At 38.2% G+C, this 21923-nt stretch overlaps 1 protein-coding gene across 1 annotated transcript in view; it reads left to right on the top strand.

Annotated features, from left to right (window-relative positions):
• The window catches only part of LOC126273342 (neural-cadherin-like), a 597074-nt gene that overhangs the window by 448545 nt on the left and 126606 nt on the right, over positions 1 to 21923 (top strand). The window contains exons 18-19 of the mRNA XM_049976888.1: positions 925 to 1185; positions 14216 to 14494. Coding sequence (XP_049832845.1) covers positions 925 to 1185; positions 14216 to 14494 — 540 coding nt within the window. The remainder of the gene's footprint in view (positions 1 to 924; positions 1186 to 14215; positions 14495 to 21923) is intronic.

The raw sequence follows: 21923 nt of genomic DNA, 5'->3' as shown, positions 1-21923 counted from the left end.
TTGTCATTGCTGATTATTCCACCTCTAGGGGCAGTTTCCCACACCAAGGACAAGAGACTGCCCTGAAACTCTGTCCACCCCTCTGCCTTCTTTGACAAGTCCATTGACAGAAAGAGAGTGACTTCTTATGCTGGGAGTCTTTGGCCACCAATGCTGTGTATTAATCAAAATTTAAGCATTGACGGGTTTCGAACCTGACATTAGGAAATTTTGATTACTAATGAAAGATGCAAACCCTAGACCATGGGTGCAGAAATCTAATTGATGGTAAACACTTACAAATCGGTTATAGTTTATTTTGATACACAACTTCCTCATTTATAACAGCAGTGTTTCTCTTGCATTCCATTTTGCTGTCAAATAGTGGACTTGTTCCAAGTTTTATACAAGAATATAAATGTCTTGTAAAAACTATATTTGGATCTCATATTACAATAATCTCTTCCATGACATATCTTCCCCACACGGCCCTTGCCCTCCACCCGCAACCACACTTAACCTCTCTTTTCTAATTTTATTTTCTTAACGAATCACATATAATGAGAAAGAATTAAGTCCATTATGTGTGAATATAAAATTAAACATACTTATAATGAAGCCTCTGTAAAGTGCCATCTTATGAAAGTCTGTGGGGGACTAGATAATATTCTATTTCTTGAGTACATGGTGAAATAATTCAGTCAAATATGAAATATGTAGTGTGGGAGGTATTTCTTTTTGGAATGAACATCATAGCAGGAAAAATATGAATATAAAATGAGCATAATTTTTCTTATACCAATGTAATTAACTGAAAGTGTTTACTCATAAAGGAAAGTTTTGGTGATGTATTTTGCTTATAAGGTCTGTGCATCTGAGTACCAATTTCCAAATGAACTTTTCATTACATGAATATGAAACTGTGGAAAACTCTTGAGTTTGCAGAGTGTTCGAATGGTGCTGGACTTCTGTAAATTTGCGGATATTACTGAGCAAGAGGATGGAAGCTTATCAAAATATGATTACACAATCTGTCAGGCTGAAGGTGTTGTACCACCTTTCAGTGAATACTTGAATGTTAATGACCCACTTCAGATAGGTGGCTGCCACAGACAAGAGTTTGACCCACAGATGTTCCATTGGCATGGAGCTCCTTTTACAAAAAGTTTCAGTGGATGTATTAGAAATATTTATTACAATAGGCAGGTAAGAAATATTGTTTTTCATTAGTCATTCAGTTGCATAATTTTTTTTAAAAAAATACTGGAATTTTTTCAAATGTTCAGCTTAAATTAGCAAGATGCAGTGCAGACTGGGACAAGATACTGATTTTATAAATTTTTATTCAGGAATAAGAGGCCTATGTTTCACTTGTAACCTTTTTTGTTGTCTAAATAAGACCTGCTAAACTATAAGAATGGGTTAAATTTCATACTAAAATCACACTTCATTACAGTTCCTGTTTTGTAAATAGCTTTAGAATTGTGTTTTCATCTTTCTTCTATTTTTATTACTTTGTAAATAATAAACCATTACCAATTGCAATGCTAGAAGTGAATATTGGCAAGACTGACATCTTGTTTTGATGATCCTTAGTTTCAGAAACTCATGTTAGTTGACTGACCTTATGCTGGAGTAATGCAACAAACCAAGGTGAAAGATAAATGTGAAAGAAATTAAAATCTTGATAGGATATAAGGAGAAAGTTGATGAGGTGATTGTCAAGAAATGAACAGTTCATTGCTCTTGGTCTTGAAAGGTGAATATAAGCTTAATGAGAGTGAAAAAGAAAATGAGTGGTTAAATATGAGATTGGTAATTCAAGAATGTGATAAGAATTTGGCAGAACACTGAACCTGAACAACCAAAATCAAAACCAGACACCTAGAGTAGATGACAACCTGTCACAATAACTTAGTTCCTTGTGAAAAACAACCATAATAATTCTGTCCTATCCAGTATGCTGGATGTGGTCTGCCAGTAGAGCATGTTTTGTAAATTCACAGTCTTTCTTAAAGATAACTGATTGACATCAACAGGTGATGAATGCTGGTTACTACTGGCAAGTAAACAGCTTTCTTCTTTCAGGAGTAACCAGCAGCCACCACCTGATAATATGAAGGAGTTACCTTGAAGAAATCTTGTAAGATTTATAAAATGTGATGTGATGGCAGATCTGCTAAGAAATCCTTAAGAGTTAACTAACAGAATGACTGGTGGCTGATGATCTGGGTGAATGTCAGTTTGGGTAGATCAAGAAAAGCAGTGATGTAGAACATTTCAAGATTATGATGAGATATATTTCCGTATATATTGAGTTACAATTTACTGCTCAACAGATACTATAAAATTACAAATAAAACAATAAATGATTATTGTATCTTAAGTAGTCACTTGTTCAGAACAGTATGGTAGGCTTAGCTGTTTTTGTACCGTTTATTTGCTGTCCATATAGCAATCAGTTTTTGGACATTTTCATTGCTTCAGTTTACATAATAATGAAATACAAGGTTGTACTAGTAGTACTTCTCTTACCAGTAACAGATACATGATTATTGTTGTTGTGGTCTTCATTCCAAAGACTGGTTTGATGCAGCTCTCCATGTTACCCTATCCTGTGGAAGTCTCTTCATCTCCAGGTAACTACTGCACACTGCGCCCTTCTAAACATGCTTAGTGTATTCATCTCTTGGTCTCCCTCTACAGTTTCTACCCTCCATGCTGCCCTCCAATACTTAATTGGAGATCCTTTGATGCCTCAGATTGTGTCCCTTCTTTTAGTCAAGTTATGTCACAAATCTCTCTTCTCCCCAATTCTATTCAATACCTCCTCATTGGTTACATGATCTACCCATCTAATCTTCAGCATTTTCTCTAGCACCACATTTCAAAAGCTTCTATTCTCTTCTTTTGTAGACTGTTTATCATCCATGTTTCACTTCCATACATGGCTACACTCCATACAAATAATTTTAAAAAAAAATTTCCTTGCCATTGCCAGTCTATGTTTTTTTATCCTCTCTACTTCAACCATCATCAGTTATTTTGCTCCGCAAATAGCAAAACTCATCTACTACTTTAAGTGTCTTATTTCCTTTTCTAATTCCCTCAGCATCACCTGCTTTAATTCAGCTGCATTCCTTTATCCTTTTTTTGCTTTTGTTGATGTTCATTTCAAGACAATGCCCACTCTGTTCAACTGTTCTTCCAAGTCCTTTGCTGTCTCTGACAGAATAACAATGTCATCGATGAACATCAAGGATTTTATTTCTTCCCCTGGATTTTAATTTCTACTTCAAATTTGTCTTTTGTTTCCTTTACTGCTTGCTCAATATACATATTGAATAACAATGGTGATAGGCTACAACCCTGTCTCACTCCCTTCTGAACCACTGCTTCCCTGTCATGCCTTCGACTCTTATAATTGCTATGTGGTTTCTGTACAAGTTGTAAATAGCCTTTTGATCCCTGTATTTTACCCCTGCCAGTTTCATAATTTGGAAGAGAGTATTCCAGTCAACATTGTCAGAAGTTTTCCTTAGTCTACAAATGCTATAAATGTAGGTGTGCCTTTCCTTAACCTATCTTCTAAGATAAGTTGAAGGGTCAATATGGCCTCACATATTCCTACATTTATATGGAATCCAAACTGATATTCTCCAATGTCACATTCTACCAGTTTTTCCATTCATCTGTAAAGAATTCATGTTAATATTTTGCAACTGTGAGTTATTAAACTGATAGTTCGATAAGTTTCACACCTGGCAGTACGTGCTTTCTTTGGAATAGGAATTATTATATTCTTCTTGAAGTCTGAGGGTTGTTCTCCTGTCTCATACATCTTGCTCACCAGGCAGAAGAATTTTGTCATGGCCAGCTCTCCCAAGGCTATCAGTAGCTCTAACAGAATGCTGTCTACTCTCAGGGCCTTGTTTTGACCTAGGTCTCATCGCGCTCTGTTAAATTCTTTATGCAGTGTTATAGTTCCCATCTCATCTTCATCTACATCCTCTTCCGTTTCCATAATATTGAGTACACTGCCGTTGTGTAGACCCTTTTTGTACCCCTTCCACCCTACTGCTTTCCCTTCGTTGCTTTTCCCTTCTTTTCTTAGGACTGGTTTACCACCTGAACCCTTGATATTTGTCTAGGTGGCTCTCTTTTCTCCAAAGGTCCCTTTAATTTTCCTGTAGGGGGCATCTATCTTACCCCTAGTGAGGTAAGGTTCTGCATCCTTACATTTGTCCTCTAGCCATTCTCGCTTATCCATCTTGCACTTCCTGTCAGTTTCATTTTTGAGACCTGTATTCCTTTTTGCCTGCTTCATTTTCTGCATTTTTATACTTTCTCCTTTCATCAATTAAATTCAATATCTCTTGTGTTACACAAGGATTTCTACTAGCCCTCATCTTCTTATCTACTTGATCCTCTGCTGCCTTCACTATTTCATCTCTTAAAGCTACCCATTCTTCTTCTACTGTTTTCCTTTCCCCTCTTCTTGTCAATCATTCCTTAACTCTCTGTTTTTGTGACACTCTCAACAACCTCTGGTTCTTTTCCTTTATCCAGGTCCTATCACCTTAAATTCCTACTTTTTGTAGTTTCTTCACATTTTATCTACAGTTCATAACCAATAAATTGTGGTCAGAGTTCACATCAGCCCCTGGAAATGTCTTACAATTTCAAATCCTGTTCCTAATTCTCTGTCTTGCCATTATATAATTGACCTGAGACCTCCAGGTCTCTCCCACATATAGAACCTTCTTTCATGATTCTTGAACCAAATTTTAGTGGTGAATAGTTTATGCTCTATGCATTAATCTACCAGGCAGCTTCCTCTTTAATTCCTTACCCCCAGTCCATATTCACATACTACTTTTCCTTTACTTTGATACAGAAAGTGAAGATCAGAAATTCTCAGTTTTCTGTCAGAAAAACAAGCTTATGGCTTTGTACACTAATAGTTTTTGAAGGAGAGCCTACAATTTTAAATCTTCTATTCAGTAACAGCATTTTTCTGTTAGCAAAAATATGTACGTATACTGCACAAAGGTAAGCTCATCAGCTCTGCCATTCTGGTTACAAGGGTGGTTTGAAAAGTTCTTGGAACGGAATAGAAAAAAAGTACTTACATCACTGAAACCTTTGTTTTTTTTCAATGTAGTCTCCTTGTAGCTTAATGCACTTGGTCAAATGATGTTTCAGAGTCTTGATACCATCTCGAAAATGAGTGCCCTCCAGACCTGCAAAATAGTTGTCAACTCTGGCTATCAATTCATCGTTTGAAATGAATCTTCATCTACCAAGAAAAATTTTCAGTTTTGGGAAGAGATCAAAGTCTGGTGGAGCCATATGAGGTGAATATGGTGGGTGTGGAAACTATTCTCAACTTAGTTTTTGTAATTTTGCAATGGCAACTGCACATGTGTGTGGGCACACGTCGAGAGTCGCGGCACCCATCTTGCAGATAATTTTTTCATTCCTAATTCTTCGGTTAAAATGTGATACACACTTTCATATGATATCTTTAAAGTATGAGCAATTTCACATGCTTTCAATAGGCGATCCTCCATGACCATTTTATGCACTTTTGCAATGGTTTCTGTAGTAGTGACACATCTTGGCCAATCACTGTGCGGATCTTCATCTAAGCTCTCTCGACCAAATTTAAATATATTTGTCCACTTGTCAACAGTTGAATATGAAGGAACAGAGTATCGCAGTGTATTCTGGAAATTTTTTTCCGTCTTCGCAAGTCACTACGTGGGAACGACAGCAGAGCCACATCACTGCCACAGCTCTCTTCTAAGAGCACTGATGTGGCACGTGTTTACAGGCAGCAGTCCAATGAATATCATGTGAACAACTCATTGCGCTAGTGCTGACCTCTTGTGGTGATTGCAAGAACTTTTCATACCACCCTTGTAATTGGGACCGACCAACAACATGTGTTTCTTCTACCAGTGGTGTCATTTGGATGTGTTATGGAGGGGTGTGGGATCAGCACAACACTCTCCAAGCTGTTGTTAGCTTTGTAAATCTTGGAGCCGATACTTCTTATTCAAGTACCTCCTCAACTGCATTTCTCTATAAACAAAAATATATATCCACACTACGCAATCATTACCTCATAAGCTCCACCATTCTGGCCCCAGATGGGCACATTGGGACTGACCAACTGCCATGTCATCCTCAGCCAGTGGCATCATTTGAATGCCTGATGGATACGCATGGATCAGCACATCACTCTCCCAGCTGTTTTCAGCTGGAGCCCATGCTACTTATTCAAGTCTTCCCACCAAGAAAAAATTCCTGGCATTATTGGACCTGACCCGGGTCCTCAGCATAGCAGTCTGCCATGCTGACTGTTCAGCTATAGAGGCAAGCACACAACAAAATGACTAAATGAAAATAACCTGATTTACATAAAATACTTCAACAGTTATGAAACAGTTTAGCTATAGCTTTTCTTTGGTAAGCTCTCTTTCACAAATTCCTCAGCAGATTAGTATCCATGATTTTAGATAAATATGTGTAGTTTAGTTCTGAAAGCGGATTCGCTACTCCTTATGTTTCTAAGATCAGTGGAAACAAGGGTGCAGATTTTTACATCAGCTTTCTTAGCACCTCTCAGTACCAGGGACAGATTTTTTAAATTTATAGTGTGTGTCATTCTTACATCTGGTGTAACACATGTGAACTGATGATTTCATTTTGGAGAATGTGGGGTTCTTTATAACAGAGCACCAGGAAATGAGAAATATGTTACTAGTGAATGTAGTGTTTGTAGTTTTTTTTCTGATAGTGTTTATGTTGAATATAGTGTTACATGAAAGTTAACCTGCAAATAATAAATGGAACTAAAAAGCAAAGAACAGCTTTTTTTTTCTTAGAAGAATTCTGAAGATTATGTAGGTAATTGTATATTCAGCAAAGAGATACTGAATTGAATTAAGAATAAAAGAACTTTACGACTCAGTTCAACTAAAATGAGGGCAGTGTGGCAGGTTAATACAGCAAGCAGGTTCAGATGGATGTTTATTGTAGTTGTTATGCAGAGATGATGAAACTTGCACAGGACAGATAAGTGTACAGAACTTAATCAAACCAGTCTTTGGACTGAAAATTACAATGACAACAACACAATTTGGATTACCTGTGGTTAGGCAATACTTCTCAGAAAATACTATAAAATTTCTTTTCAAGTCCACACAGAGATAATTCCATAAAATTTATATTCAGGTTCACACAGTCATTGTGAGTAAAATTCATTTTGGTCGATATTACTGGTCTTCTAATTATTTCACAGCACTCTTTAAGGATAAATTTTCTGATAAATTGTCTGTTGCTCCTACCTGACATTTTCATAACTTCAACAGTTGCTTCACTACACTCACCATTTGGATACTTCCTTTTAGCGCAAGTTTCTCTGAGCTACACAAATGGGAATTGTCTCTCTGAAATATCTTGTGATCTTGCAACCCCCTTTGCCTAAACCTTTGCTAAACTTTTCCCACTGTCTGATCTCACCTTTTCCCTTCTTTCATCCATCCACACCACTCCATCTCTGCACAGACTGTACACTGCCATCTCCCACCACACTCCCCTCCCCCCACGTGGTTACAGTATTCTCTCTCTCTCTCTCTCTGCCCCCCCCCCTTCTCCTTCTCTCTCTCTCCCTCTCTCCCTCTCCTCGTTTCCCTTTTCAACTCCTCTCTCTTCTCTAGGCCCCTCCCTTTCTCCATCTTCACCTTTCTCTCTTTGCCCCCCTCCCTTTCCCCACTCAGTTACCCTTCTCTCCCTCTTGTGACATCTCTGTTTGCTGTACCTTCTGTACTCTTGTACCGTTTTCATCTTGTTTTGTGACTGATAAGTCACCTGTCCATAGACCTGCCTCTTTCCTGCTATCCCCTCCATGCATCCTTCCCTCCCCCCTCCCCACTTCCATCAGCTCAGGAATCTGCTTTCAATACAGGAATCTGCTTTCAATAATCAGTTATCAATAATTAATCTTGCCATGGGCAAGGACTGTGTGTGTGTGTGTGTGTGTGTGTGTGTGTGTGTGTGTGTGTGTGTGTGTGTGTGTGTGTGTGTGTGTGTTTTAGAAAAAGAGCTACTGTTTGAAAGATTGTGTGAATACTGCTTTCTGTTACATGTTTCTGTGCTCCTTATGGCAATCTGCCATAGATGGGTGGTTGCCTTTCCTGTGTTTTAAATGTATTTTCTTTAGGTTCTCAGCTGCTGTGCATGCTTATTATTTCCAAGTTAAACATTTCACACACAGTTCTAGTGTTCTGTTATGGTTTGAACATTCTATAACAAACATGTCATTACATGCTCACCGTATGAAGTCAGAAAACATAGTTGGTGCAACTGCACCCCTGTTATGCCATAGTCATAGATGAAACTAAAGTAGGCCTTCTGTGCAAAATATTCATAATTATAAATATAAAATGTTCTTGATGATTATAAACATCAGTCTCCTTTCCGTTGGGGCAAGTTTTTGTGAAGGTAAGGTCTGTGTTGTACATATCCTAAAGAAAACTGTGTGTCTCAAATTCCAAGAATGACTGCTGCAAATATTCAACACTGAAATCACACATTCTGGAGCTTTCTAAAGCTTTGAGCAGTTTTCTAGAATTCTAAAATGGTCTGCTCAACTCATGTCCTTTGCTGATGTTGATAGAAACTGGTCAAATGTTGAATAGGTATTATTTCTTTGTTGCATATACTTTCCTGGTGACACTTGAGGGAATCTTTACATATTATAAGTTACAGTTTTTTCTTGTTGCAGTTGGCTTCTTCACCTTTGTTCTGAAGACTGGTTTGATGCGGCTTTTTAAGTCTCTTCATGCATGCAAAACTACTATGACATTTTGTTGGCCATAAATACATGCAATAGACTTTGTCAGCATATTCAATGTTGTGGTATTAATATTTCTTCATATTAACAACTACGAAAAAGATAGATTGCTTCACACCATAAATATGACATGCTCAGTTACAGACTGGCACAACAAAAAGCCTGTTGCACACTGAACTTTCAGCCAAAATCTTCTTTAGTAAGAAAGAAAACCAGTGATATATTCACAGAAATTGACGGGCAGGCATTGCAAATACAGTACTGAATGAAAGGAGCAATCTGGAGGGTAATAGGGAAGGGATGGGGATAGCAGGGTATGGGTGGGGGAGAGAAGAGTGCTGTCTGGTGGAGCATGAAGGGACTAGAAGGAGGTAGGACAAGGCTGACAGGTGCAACATCAGGAGGCACAGGGGGTGGGAAAGCAGAGGAGAAGAGAGGGAAAAAGCCTGTAAGGCTTATTGGCAGGGAGCAGCATACAATGGAGGTGACAGGACATGAACTGGGAGGAGGTGATAGGACAGAGGGGGCGGAAACTGTTGGATGGAGGATACGGAGCAATATCTTACATGAGATTCAGGCCAGAATGATTACAGGAGTGGAGAATGTGTTGTAAGGACAACTCCTATCTGCACCGTACAGCAAAGCTGATGGTGGAGGAGAGGATTCAAATGGCCTGTGTTGTGAAGCAGCCATTAAAAATCAAGCATGTTATGTTCAGGTGCATGTTGTGCCACAAGATGATCCACTTTGCTCTTGGCCACAGTTTGGCAGCAGCCATTCATCCTGGTGGATGGCCAGGTGGTAGTTGTACAATATAAAAAGCAGTGCTCATACTAGTGTAAAAAGCTGTGCAATGAATGCAGCAGAGCTGGCATATGACATGGCTCTGACAAAGGATATCGTTCAGTTGCTCCAGTTTATGGTGATACTGGGTGATGAAGGTGGAACTCCTTTGTAGCGGTCTTGTAAGTAGTGGGAGGATTGATAGTGTGTGGGGATAAGGCATGGGAAATATGTTTATGGACGGTCTGGGCGATACGAAGATACTGTCTGATTGTGAAGGCCTTTGTGGGACCTTCAACATACAGTGCAAGGAGTTTTTGTCATTGCAGAATACTGTCTGTGGATGAGCAGGCTGTATGGACGAACTTTTTGGTATGTAAGGGATGACGGCTGTTGAAGTGCAGGTACTGTTGGTGGTTGGTGGGTTTAATGTGAGCAGAGGTGTGGATAGAGCCATAGAGAGGAAGATGGCCCACTTGGTAGAGGCGGACCAGGTGAAGCAGGTGGGAGAGAAGGTGTTAAGGTTGTGAAGAAATGAGGACAGGGAGTCTTAGCTCTGAGGCTAGATCATGAAGATATTATCAGTGAGCCTGAACCAAATCAGGGGTTGGTGTTTTGGGATATCAGGAAGGCTTCTTGTAGGTGGACCATCAACAGATTGGCATACAGTGTGTTATGCAGGTGCCCATGGTTGTGCCAGGGAATTATTTGTATACCTTCACTTCAAAGGGAACTACTTCTCCTACCTTGTGTCCTGTGCTTAACCACATGTGCAAATGCTAATAAAATATCTCTCATCAAAAGTTCTGTGACACATGTAGCTGACCTGTCCTTCATGTAACCAAACAGTAAGGTGTTTAACATCTCATTCAGTTCTAGGTATCTACATGCATTAAAACCTGTAGTCAAGCCTTAGGCTCCCTCTACAGTTTTTGTCCCACAAATTTCCTTCCATAGCCACATTGACTATTGCCTGATGTTTCATGAAGTGTTCTATCAGTTTGTCCCTTCTTCTGGTTAAGCTGTGCCATGTATTTGTTTTCTGTCTGATTAAATTAAATACCTCTTCATTATTTATCTGTCCATCTGATCTTCAGCATTCTTCATTAGTATCACATTTCAAATGAGTTTATTGTCTTCTTTGTCATCACTCTTTACTTCTGTATATGACTATAATACAGACAAAGACTTTGACAAATGTCTTTGTAACAACTTAAATTTATGTAATTTATATTGGATGTTAATGTATCCTCTTTTTCTGTAATGCTTTTTGTATTATTGTCAATTCAATTTGTATATCCTGTTTACTAGTGATACTGTCAGTTATTTAGGAGTGGAACAAATGGAAGGAGTGGAACAAGTGGAATGGCACAATGGTAATGCACTGGGCCACCATATGGGAGGATCACACTGTAATTCTTCATCCTGTTATCCAGATTTGTATTTTCCATAGTTCCCTAAATCATTTGAAGCTAATGCTGAGGTGGCTCCTTATTTTAGTTTGTGATCATCACTAGTACCTTCTCATCAAGAGAATGATAAACTCTAATATTTCTTCCTTTTCATTTATTTTGTTATTCCAATGGTTAATCTTACGTACTACTTTTAATGTTACATTTCCCAATGTACATTATTCGGTGTCACTTGACTTAAACTGACTACTCTTTAAACCCACATTTTACTTACTTGTGTTGATGTTCACCTTGCCCCCCCCCCCATCCCTCCCCCTTGCCCCCCCCCCCCCTCCCCAAGACTGTATCCATTCCATTCAGTTAGTATTCTAAGTCTTATGTAATCCATATCACAATTACAATATCTGTACAGTTCTTCACTCACTGAGTCTAATTCCTGATAATGTAATAATTTCAAAGAGTGCATTCCAGTCAACATTCTTTCAAAAATCTGATGGTATTTGAAATTTTTCTGTATCCTTCATACCAGATTAACTGTTCTGTCATGATTAGCTCTTCTATTGTTCTTAATAATTCTGAAGGAGTGTCATCTACTTCAAGGAGACTTGTTTAAACTTACACTTATGATTTGATACATTATGACCACCTGCTCAATAGCTTGTGGGTACATCTTTGGAAGGCAAACAGTGGTGGTTCTGAGTGGCATGGATTCAGCAAGTCTTTGGTAGCTTTCTGGTGTTATGTGGCACCAGATATCTATGCAAGGGGCACACAGGTCCCATCAATTAGAGGCCAGTGGCTTTTAGGTGCAGAGCTGTTGCCTGATCACACCCCAAAAGGCTTCCATCAAGTTAATATTAGGCAAATTTGGTGGCCAAGTCATCACCATGAGTTCACTATCATGCTCCTCCCACCATCCCACCATAATAGCATGTTTCTGGCATTTTAACATACACATTTATCCTGCTGGAAGATGCCATCACCACCAGAGAAGGCATCAAGTTTGAAGGGATGCAGGTAGTCCACAATAATGTTCATATAGTCCAGAACTGTCATGGTGCCCTTGATTACTATGGTAGTGCTGCTGGAACTGAGGTGAATACCTCCACATCATACTACTGATCCCACCAGCATGGATCCATGGCATGGTGCATATTTCGAGCAGTCATTTACTTTGATGACAGCATGTACAAATATAAATAGAAACTGTATGTAACAAGAAACATGATTTGTTTATCAAGGTGATACATTTCCATTGTTTCACATCCATTATTGATGATTCTATGCCCACTACAGTCAAACTGATGATGCATTTGAGTCAACATGGATACATGTAAGGGTTGTCTGCTGTAGAACCCTAGTGTTCAGCAGTGCTTGGAAACACTTATGAAAGTACGATGATTGTACTCTTTCTTCAGATCTGCCTCAGATCACTGACTATGTTTCCTTACAGGCTGGGTAAACCTTCAGCCTCCACATTCTGTGACAAGGCATGAATGACCAATAGCTTGTTGCCTATTTGTGGTTTCATTGTCCTTCAACCACTTTCCTCAGATGCTGATGTCAGTAGCACACTAACAGCTGACCATCTGTGTCATTTCTGAAATTCTTATTCCCTGGCACCAGGTGATAACAGTTTATCATTTGTCAAAGTCAGTGCCAGTGGATTTCCAGACTTTCATTCCTTATCATCACTAGAATGATTCCCCATTTGCTTCTGCCACGTCTATATATTTTCCTTGATGCATCACATGCCCACATAGTCACCAAGTGATGTCCAGATTCACGATGGTCCAAGATCACATTGTTTTTGTTCATCAGTGTATGTCATCAGTGTTCTGCAGTATTCTTATAGTACTGCAACAACCATTTTGTCTTTATCCATATCATCTACTCATTTTATAATATTGTCTTCACATTTATTTTCTATAAACCCTTTCATACATTTGTTCCATCTTTCCAATTTTCTCTCTTTACTTATTACTGGCCTGACATGTAAGGTCATGGTGTTTAAAAACCATTTCTCTTTCCTCCAAAGGTTTCTTTAGTTTTCCTACAGTCATGAGTGCTTCTATAGTTTTGCATTTCTGCTTTGCTATTTTACAGTTTCTGTCAGTCTAATTTTTATATGTCTGTTCTCTTCTGCCTACTTAATTTATTACAGTTCTACAGATCCTTCTTTCATTGGTCTATTTTAATACCACCTATCATATCCAAAGATTTATGCTGTGTTTTGACTAGTTATTCTTCTGCTCTCACAACTATTTTACCTCAAATTTATCTTTTTTTATTGTATTTCATTCACTAGTTCACTGTGTCAATCCCTGATATTCTCTTTGAAACACTCAACAACAAAATGTTTCTCATATGTTGCAAATAAGGCCAACCTCTTCATATCAACAAATATAAGTGGATATTATCAGAATGCAGCATCCCTTCATCATTCAGACTTACAAGTGGACTTCAGTCACTTACTTTTTGTCATGGATAACCTAATATAAATTCTTGTATGATACTTCATACAAGCCTTCGTATTAGGCTATTCATCACATGAAGTGAGTGATTGTAGTTTATTTGGAAGTCCGAATGGTGAAAGGATGTTGCATTCTGATACTAATCACTTATATCTTCTAACTTGAACACCTCTTTTTTTTAGAGCTTACTCTACTGGTGTGGATGAACCTTGAATTTTCTGTATATTCTTTTCTTCAGCATTTGTTGAAAAATATTGTTATATGAGTAATATGGGTATACTTTGGTACCTGAACTAATATTTAATCTTGAAATCAAAAGAGTTTGCCAAGTACAGAATCAATCAGTGGTAAGTAAGAGGAAATAAGCTTCTGTGCTGAGGCTAAGGGTAACACTATATTTATTTTGAGGATAGAGACTTAGGTATTAGAAATTAAACAAAGGGATTTGTACCAAATATTTACACTTGTAACCCATAATCAGCTCCCTAAGCAGTGTAAAATTTATGATGAGTGTAATTTTAACTCTTCCAGTCTTTCCAGAGGGCACATCTTTCTGAAAGACTGAAGATACATTTAACTGAAGTGATACATAGCATGTTTTTATACACAAAAAGTTCACAGCCTGTTTTTCATGAGTATACCTAGGTTGTTAAATGTGTTTGTATTATGTACCTTGATTTCTGTTTCACTGTTGAATGTTACAGCTACTGGATCTGGGATCATCGGGTTTTTCATACAGTAATAGAGGCAACTGTCCTACACAGAGGCACCGAAGCCCATGCAGTATAGGGCACACAGGGGCACGTTGTACTGGGTCAGTGCTACCCACAAGTTTTGCCCCAGGGAGCTACATAAAATACGTGCTCTCTTTTGAACCCAACAGTTTCTCCACTGATCTGCAGCTACGCTTCCGTACAAGAGAAATCAATGGGGAACTCTTCCGAGCCAGTGATAAGCATGGCCATGAATATGCTGTGCTTGAGGTAGGTTTTCATTGTGTGTTGTTCATTTGATGAGGACAATATATTTTGAGTTCATGGCTTGATGTGAATGCTTCAGTACAGCTGCTGCAAAATTTTATATTGGATGATCTTCACTATGTTGCAGTAGTGAATGGTATTTGTAGCACAATGTCATATTGATTTTAAACAATTATTAACTCTGTTATTCCTTCAGAACTTGCTTATCAGTTTCATGATGTGTCTCAAGCTGCGTGCTACTGCTTCCCAAATAAGGGACCTAAGTAAGACATTCTTCCATATAGATGAAAATTGATCTATAAGCTCATATTAGTGAACTGATGTATGTAACATAGCTGAAAGAATTAATGAAAATTAAATCTTCAATTTTGCTTTATTTTTTGCTAAATGCTACAGAGAACAAGGGAAAATAATAAATGCAGATGACATGAAAACAGAGGAAAGACCAGTCTGAATCTCCTGTAGTTACATTTTAATTGATTACAAATAGAATTCAAAAATTTAAGACACAAAGAATATTACCTATATTTTTAAGACTTATCTACAAAGTGTATGTTTGATAACTGAAAGGGTTGTAGTATTTTTTTCTACCATCTACAGCTTTTCCTTCAATATTTCTGTTACCTGCAGAGAAGTTACCTTTTGAAATGAAAGCATGAATTAACACCCAGATAGGGTATTGTAAAAGCACTCAGCATTTTGCTCCTTCCAGAATATAACTTCTTGTTTCATTATAAAATGTTTTACAACTGCACATGGTGTGACAGTAGTTAATGCTTATTTTTAAAAGAATTGGGGCTCAATCTTTGTCCAGTAATTTTGTTCTAAGTTTCCCATGGTTCCTATAAATTACTCCTGATAAATAATCAGATTCTTCATTGAATAAGGTAATTTCTCATTTCCTTCCCTCTTCTTACATCTGTGAACATACAAACCCCATCAGTACTCTATCTATACTGGCCTTGGCTTCAATAACTTTCCTTCATTTATAGAAAATTTCACAGATCAGATTGCCTTAACCAGTTAGATAAAAGCAGATATTATTAACTTCATCTTCTCGCTGTTTATATATGAACAGCTACATACACTATGGGAACAAAAGTATCTGGATGCTCCCAAAAACAAATGTTTTTTATATTAGGTGCATTGTGCTGCCACCTACTGCCAGGTGCTCCATATCAGCGACCTTAGCATTCAATAGACATCGTGAGAGAGCAGAATGGGGTACTCTGCAGAACTCACAGACTTCGAATGTGGTCAAGTGATTCGGTGTTACTTGTGTCATACATCTGTATGCAAGTTTTCCACACTCCTAAACATTCCCAGGTCCACTGTTTCCAATGTGATGGTGAAGTGGAAACGTGAAGGGACATGTACAGTACAAAAGAGTACAGGACAACCTCGTCTGTTGACTGACAGAGACCGCCAACAGTTGAAGGAGGTCGAAATGTATAGTAGGCAGACATATATCCACACCATCACACGGGAATTCCAGACAGCTTCAAGATCCACTGCAAGTACTATGACAGTTAGACAGGATGTGAGAAAACTAGGATTTCTTGGTCAAGCGGCTGCTCATAAGCTACACATCACAATGGTAAATGCCAAACGATGCCTCGCTTGGTGTAAGGAGCATAAACATTGGATGATTGAACAGTGGAAAAAATATATGTGGAGTGGTGAATCATGGTACACAATATGGCAATCCGATGGCAGGGTGTGGGTATGGCAAATGCCAGGTGAACATCATCTGCCAGTGTGTGTAGTGCCAACGGTAAAATTCGGAGGCTATGGTGTTACAGTGTGATCATGTTTTTCATAGAGGGGACTTGTTGTTTTGTGTAGCACTATCACAGCACAGGTCTGCATTGGTGTTTTAAACATTTTCTTGCTTTCCACCATTGAAGAGCAATTCGGGGATGGTGATTGCATCTTTCAACATGATTGAGCACCTGTTCATAATGCATGACCTGTGGCATAGTGGTTACATGACAATAACATCCCTTTAATGGACTGGCCTACACAGAGTCCTGACTTAAATCCTATAGAACACCGACTTCACACCAGGCCTCACTGACCGACATCACTACCTCTCCTCAGTGCAGCACTCCGTGAAGAATGGGCTGCCATTTCCTAAGAAACCTTCCAGCACCTGACTGAAGGTATGCCTGTGAGAGTCAAAGCTGTCATCAAGGCTAAGGGTGAGCCAACACTGTATTGAATTCCAGCATTACCGAAGGAAGGGTGCTACAAACTTGTAAGCCATTTTCAGCCAGGTGTCTGGATACTTTTGATCATATAGTGTACATTGCCAGCAAACCACTGTGAAGTGCATGCCAGGTGATACTTAGCATTGTACAACATATTATAGATCCTTCCTATTCTGACTGTGTGCTTGAAGAATCACTGCATAAATGCATCTGCAGTTGCTGCAATTAACATAATCTTGTTTTGTGATCATTTTGGGAGCAGTACATAGGGAGCTAAAGTATAGCTCCAGATTTATCACTTTGCACTGGCTCTAGAAACCCTGTGATTAGTGTTTTATGGGATAATTGGCATCTATCTTCATGTGTCCGCCATTTCAGATTTTTCAGCGTTTCCATACTGCTCTCCTTTCAGTGTAACAAACATATGACTATTCTTGCTGCCCTTCATTGTATCTACTCTATATCCCCTTTCAGTCTTATTTGCTATGATCCCATAAACTTGAGCAATATCCTAAGATGGGGCATAACAGGGTTTTGTAACCATTGTCCTTTGTAAACTGCCAATTAACCTTACTTTGCCATCTAATTTACCTGTAACTGAGCTTAAGTGATCATTTCATAACATTATCATCTCAAATTGTTTTACTAGTGTATTTGTATGAGTTGACTGATTCCAGTTGTGATTCCTTCGTACTGTAGTAATGGGATACTAATGTTCTACATTTTATGAAGTGTGCAGTTTTACATTTCTGTGAATTTAAAGCAAAATACCAATCTCTGAACAATTTTGAAATCTGATCAAGATCTTGCTGAATATTTGTGCAGCTTTTTTGAGACAGTACTACGTTACATGTAACTCCATTATCTGCAAAAGTCTTAGATTAGCAGTAGTATTCTCTTGCCATGTCTTTATTATGGAATATGGACAGCAGGGGAGCAATACACTTCCGTGTGGTGCAGTTGAAATTACTTCTACTTTTTGTCATTTTCTCTCCTTCCAAGATGACATGCTGTGCCCTCCCTACACAGAAATTCTCAGTCAGGTTACAAAATGTTATTTTATATCCTGTGTTATCATACTCTCATTAGTAAATGTTGGTGTGATACCAAGGCAAACTCATTTTGGAAGCCAAGAAATACAGCATCTACCTAATTGCCTTCATATATGTTTTTCAGGATGACATGAAAGAAAAATGCAAGTTAAGTTTTGGATGATAATGTTTCTGGAATACGTGCTGATTGTCATGGAGGAGGTCATTCTGTTTGAGATCCCATTTTAAATTTGAGCTCTGGAAATGCTTTAGGATTCTAGAATAGATGGGCGTCAGTGAGACTGGAAAGTAGTTTTGTATTTTACTTCTACTACCCCCTTGCAGATGGTTGTAACCTGTGCTCTCTTCCAACCACTGGGCACAGTTTTTTGTTTAAAGGTTTATGGTATATTACTGTTAAAATGGTAGCTAAGTTGGAGACAAAATTTGTATAGAAACTTTACTGTAATCCATCAAGCCCTAAAGTGATTTTATCTGTTTCTCAACAATAATGATACCATCACCTATATCATTCATGTTTACAGTGATGCGAAAATTACATTGGGGCAGTACTTGTGTACCATCCTTTGTAGTGCAGCTATTGAAAAGGGAGTTGAGCATCTTTAATGTTGCTTTGCTGTCTTCAATTTCAGTGCCTGTCTCATCCATAATTGTCTGCACACTAATTTTTGTCGTGCCGAGAGTCTTTACATCAGGCTAAAATTTATTTGGGTTCCACTATTTTGTACTAATTAATGCAGTAGTACTTCTTTCTTTACAGTAATTGTCTACCAGAGATCCCCTCCAATTAAAGCTGTTTGACTACGTACGTGGCTGTTAAGTGCTTGATCAATTATTGTTTTAAATTTTAGCTAAAATTCCTCTAAATGCTCCCACCTGTAAGTAAATGTTTTGCATCCCTCATTCCCCCCCCCCCCCCCTTTTTTTATTATTTTTATTTTTTTTTATTTTTAGATGAGACATATTACCTCTTTACTAGTTCACTAATTAAAGAAATCTTTGTGCTTGTTTTGCTGTCCTTATTACTTCATTACTTCAGTAATAACTGTAGCTACAACTACTTCATCTCATTTTCAATATGGACTTCCACAGATATGTCAGATGTCTTGTCAATTCCACCACTTACAAACATGTAATTATCCTAGTCAGTTGTTGAATGATGAAAGCCTCCTCCTGTTAAGACAGTATCAAATGAAAACACATGTTCTATCAGATGTGTACTTTTATAAAACTGTTGTCGGTATCTAGGAGACAGTTTAGTGGTAGATACCAGGACATAATAATAAGCTCTTAACTGAAGTTTTTGACTTATATTAGCACAGCCAAAACCATATAAAATTGATAGAGTCAATTATTCTAAACCAAAAGATACTAATTACAAAAATTTTCAATTTTGCAGCTGACCAAATTTTCAAAAATGTCAACATAAATTACTTAAGTGTATCACAGCAATAAGTCTGATTTTTGGAAGTAGTTAGACAATGGATCTTAGCTACCAAAAACACGTTTTTAGATGTCTGTGGCATAGCACAAACCCAGAGAAGAATTTGAAAAAATAAAAAGTGAGATCAAAACAAAAAATACCAGCAGACCATCTAAGAATCTGCTTTGCTAGTAGATTTGGATCAATTCACTTGTTGTGATCCTGTTTACACTTCATACATTACTTTCATTCTGAAATATTTGTGGTACATTATGTACTTCATTTATAGAAGATCTGAAACTTAACTAAACTGCCTGACAAACAAAGTAAAGCAACCAGAAGTGGAGGGAGAAATGAAACAAAACTACACAGACTGAGGTAGCATGTGAGCTTATTTCAGGAATTACTAAAGTGAGTCAAATTTACATAGAACCTGGCATATGGACCCACTTATCAGAATGATGTTGCACCCACTCTGTCCTCAATACATACACTGATTCAATTGGGGAGGGTGTTATAGATCTGTTGTATCCTCTCCTGAATTGGCCTGCAGCTGTTGTATATGGTCCTCAGTATCATGGATACTGGCATTTGGATGAACTTGATGTACTCTCTGTTTCTATACAGTTTTGTCAGAAACAGATCTGAGTTTGATAATGGCCATGGGAGTATGGGGGTACCTCAGCATTGCATAGACATCTCATAGAATCATGTACCTTTTGTGAAATGACATTGTTCTGTTAAAAAAAAAAAAGGGGGAGGGGGCACCACGATTCTACTGCATGAGAGGTAACGCATGAGGATGCAAGATATCTATGCATGTTTATGCCACATTCTGGGCCATCTTTTATTAAATCATATCTCAGTGATTACACTGGTGGAACTTTGCGAACAATACATGAATGGGAGACTACCCATTCCACTGGTTGTAGTAGATGCTAAGGGTATATCCTGTGTTAAGCTGAAATGTCAGAAGTGAGCAGTGAATCCCATGTTAGGTCTGCTGCCAAGACGAATAACTGTTAGTATTAATAGTTAATGTTAATATGTTTGTACACTATTCTAACAATACCTAAGATTTTACCCATAATAACATATATGTAATTATATGGTCAATCATTTAAAATTTACTTGCAGACATTAATTACAGAATTAGTTTTGCTGTAATTCTGTTATAAATACATCATGTTTGTTGAGTGAGCAAGAAGTTTTGGGAGCTCAGGAGGAAGAAATTGCTCACTAACTCACCTCACACTTTTTCCTTGGGATGATAATTATTCCTTCTGTCATCATCATTTTAAAATTTGTAATCTGTCAAATAACTAAAGGAAATACAAAAAAATAAATCCTGAAGCTTGGCCCTTTTTTCATACATATTACTCATGATGATTATCAGCTGCATATGCACTAGTAACACCGTAAATGGCCAGTTTTCTTGGCCCAATATTGTTCTAACTGGTTGGTCTCCAAAGCGTTAACAGGTATTGAGTGCTGGATTGTGAATATTGTGCCACTTGATAAGTTTTAATTAAAATGTGTAATTGTTACTGCAAAGATTGCTTTTAGACTGGATCTTAGATAGGATTTATAGTGAAATCACATTTTCCTCATTTTCATTTGAATTAATAAACGAGATAGCATTCCAGAATTTTAAAACTTGATTGTAGCACTGTAGTATTCTTCTCAAAAGTCACTGTCTGTAGTTCATATGTTGAGAGTTGCAGGCAGTGGTGAATAAATTCATTGGTGACATTGAGACAGCTTTAGAACGAGTGAAGTACGCAAACTTCATCCTGATGAGCAAGGGAAGATAGGTGAAAATTGTTATATCACTCCTTCATGGGCTGATCAACATATCACTGTACATGCAACCATTAGCACACTACAACTTGTGTGTTTAGCATGTCTGCCACAGTAATGTGTCATGGCAGGAATAATCATCTCTTGCAAAAATTTTAGCGAGGGTGGAAAGCCTGATGGTGACATATATATTTGCTGTCAGAGTTCCCTTGCTCGTTACTGGCCATGAATTGAACTCTATCCAATGGTTTCTCATGCCCCAGAACCTGTAGCAACACCACTGTGCCTCTCCAAAACACTGGAAGAATGGTACATGGCCCACTGCCATGCTCACCAACAATGGTCATCCTGGATAGAGCAGAATCCTTATTCATCATTGAACACAATTCAATGTCTGTCATCAGCAGTCTATGCTTTCCGGTCACTGCACCACTCCAAATGTGGCCATTTGTCTTGTGTTAATGACAGCCTACACTTGGGGAGAGTAATTCCCAAGCGTGGGTGGTGCTAGTCTCCAACCTATAATGCATAGGGGCACAGAATACTGCAGAGAGTCCATTACTTGTTCTGGAATGGCAGCTGCAGGTGTGGTTACATTGTGCTTGGTGCACAATATGCTGATCTCCCCATGTGGTGGTCAGCTATGGTCCACTGGAACCATATGATGAGTGTACTTGCCCTCACATTCCCATGCAGTCCAACATCAGGCCACAGTAATATCCTTCACACATCTAAAAATTGTGTGATGTAACCAATCAACCAAATACAGACACACAATACATATGTAATATCTTTCTCCCCCTGTAAGGTGCTGATAATGCTTTCTCATGCAAGTACACATCATATCTGTGTTTTTCATAGTGATCACTCAGTATCTGATGCTGGTCAGACAGTTTTTATACCGTACCAGGCCTGGTAATAACACTATACATCAACAGCACTAATGC

The sequence above is a fragment of the Schistocerca gregaria genome, chromosome 5, assembly GCF_023897955.1.
Source record: "Schistocerca gregaria isolate iqSchGreg1 chromosome 5, iqSchGreg1.2, whole genome shotgun sequence".
NCBI classification, from domain to species: Eukaryota; Metazoa; Arthropoda; class Insecta; order Orthoptera; family Acrididae; genus Schistocerca; species Schistocerca gregaria.
The sequence above is the reverse complement of the archived record's forward strand: the minus strand, read 5'-3'. Positions and strand labels throughout refer to the sequence as shown.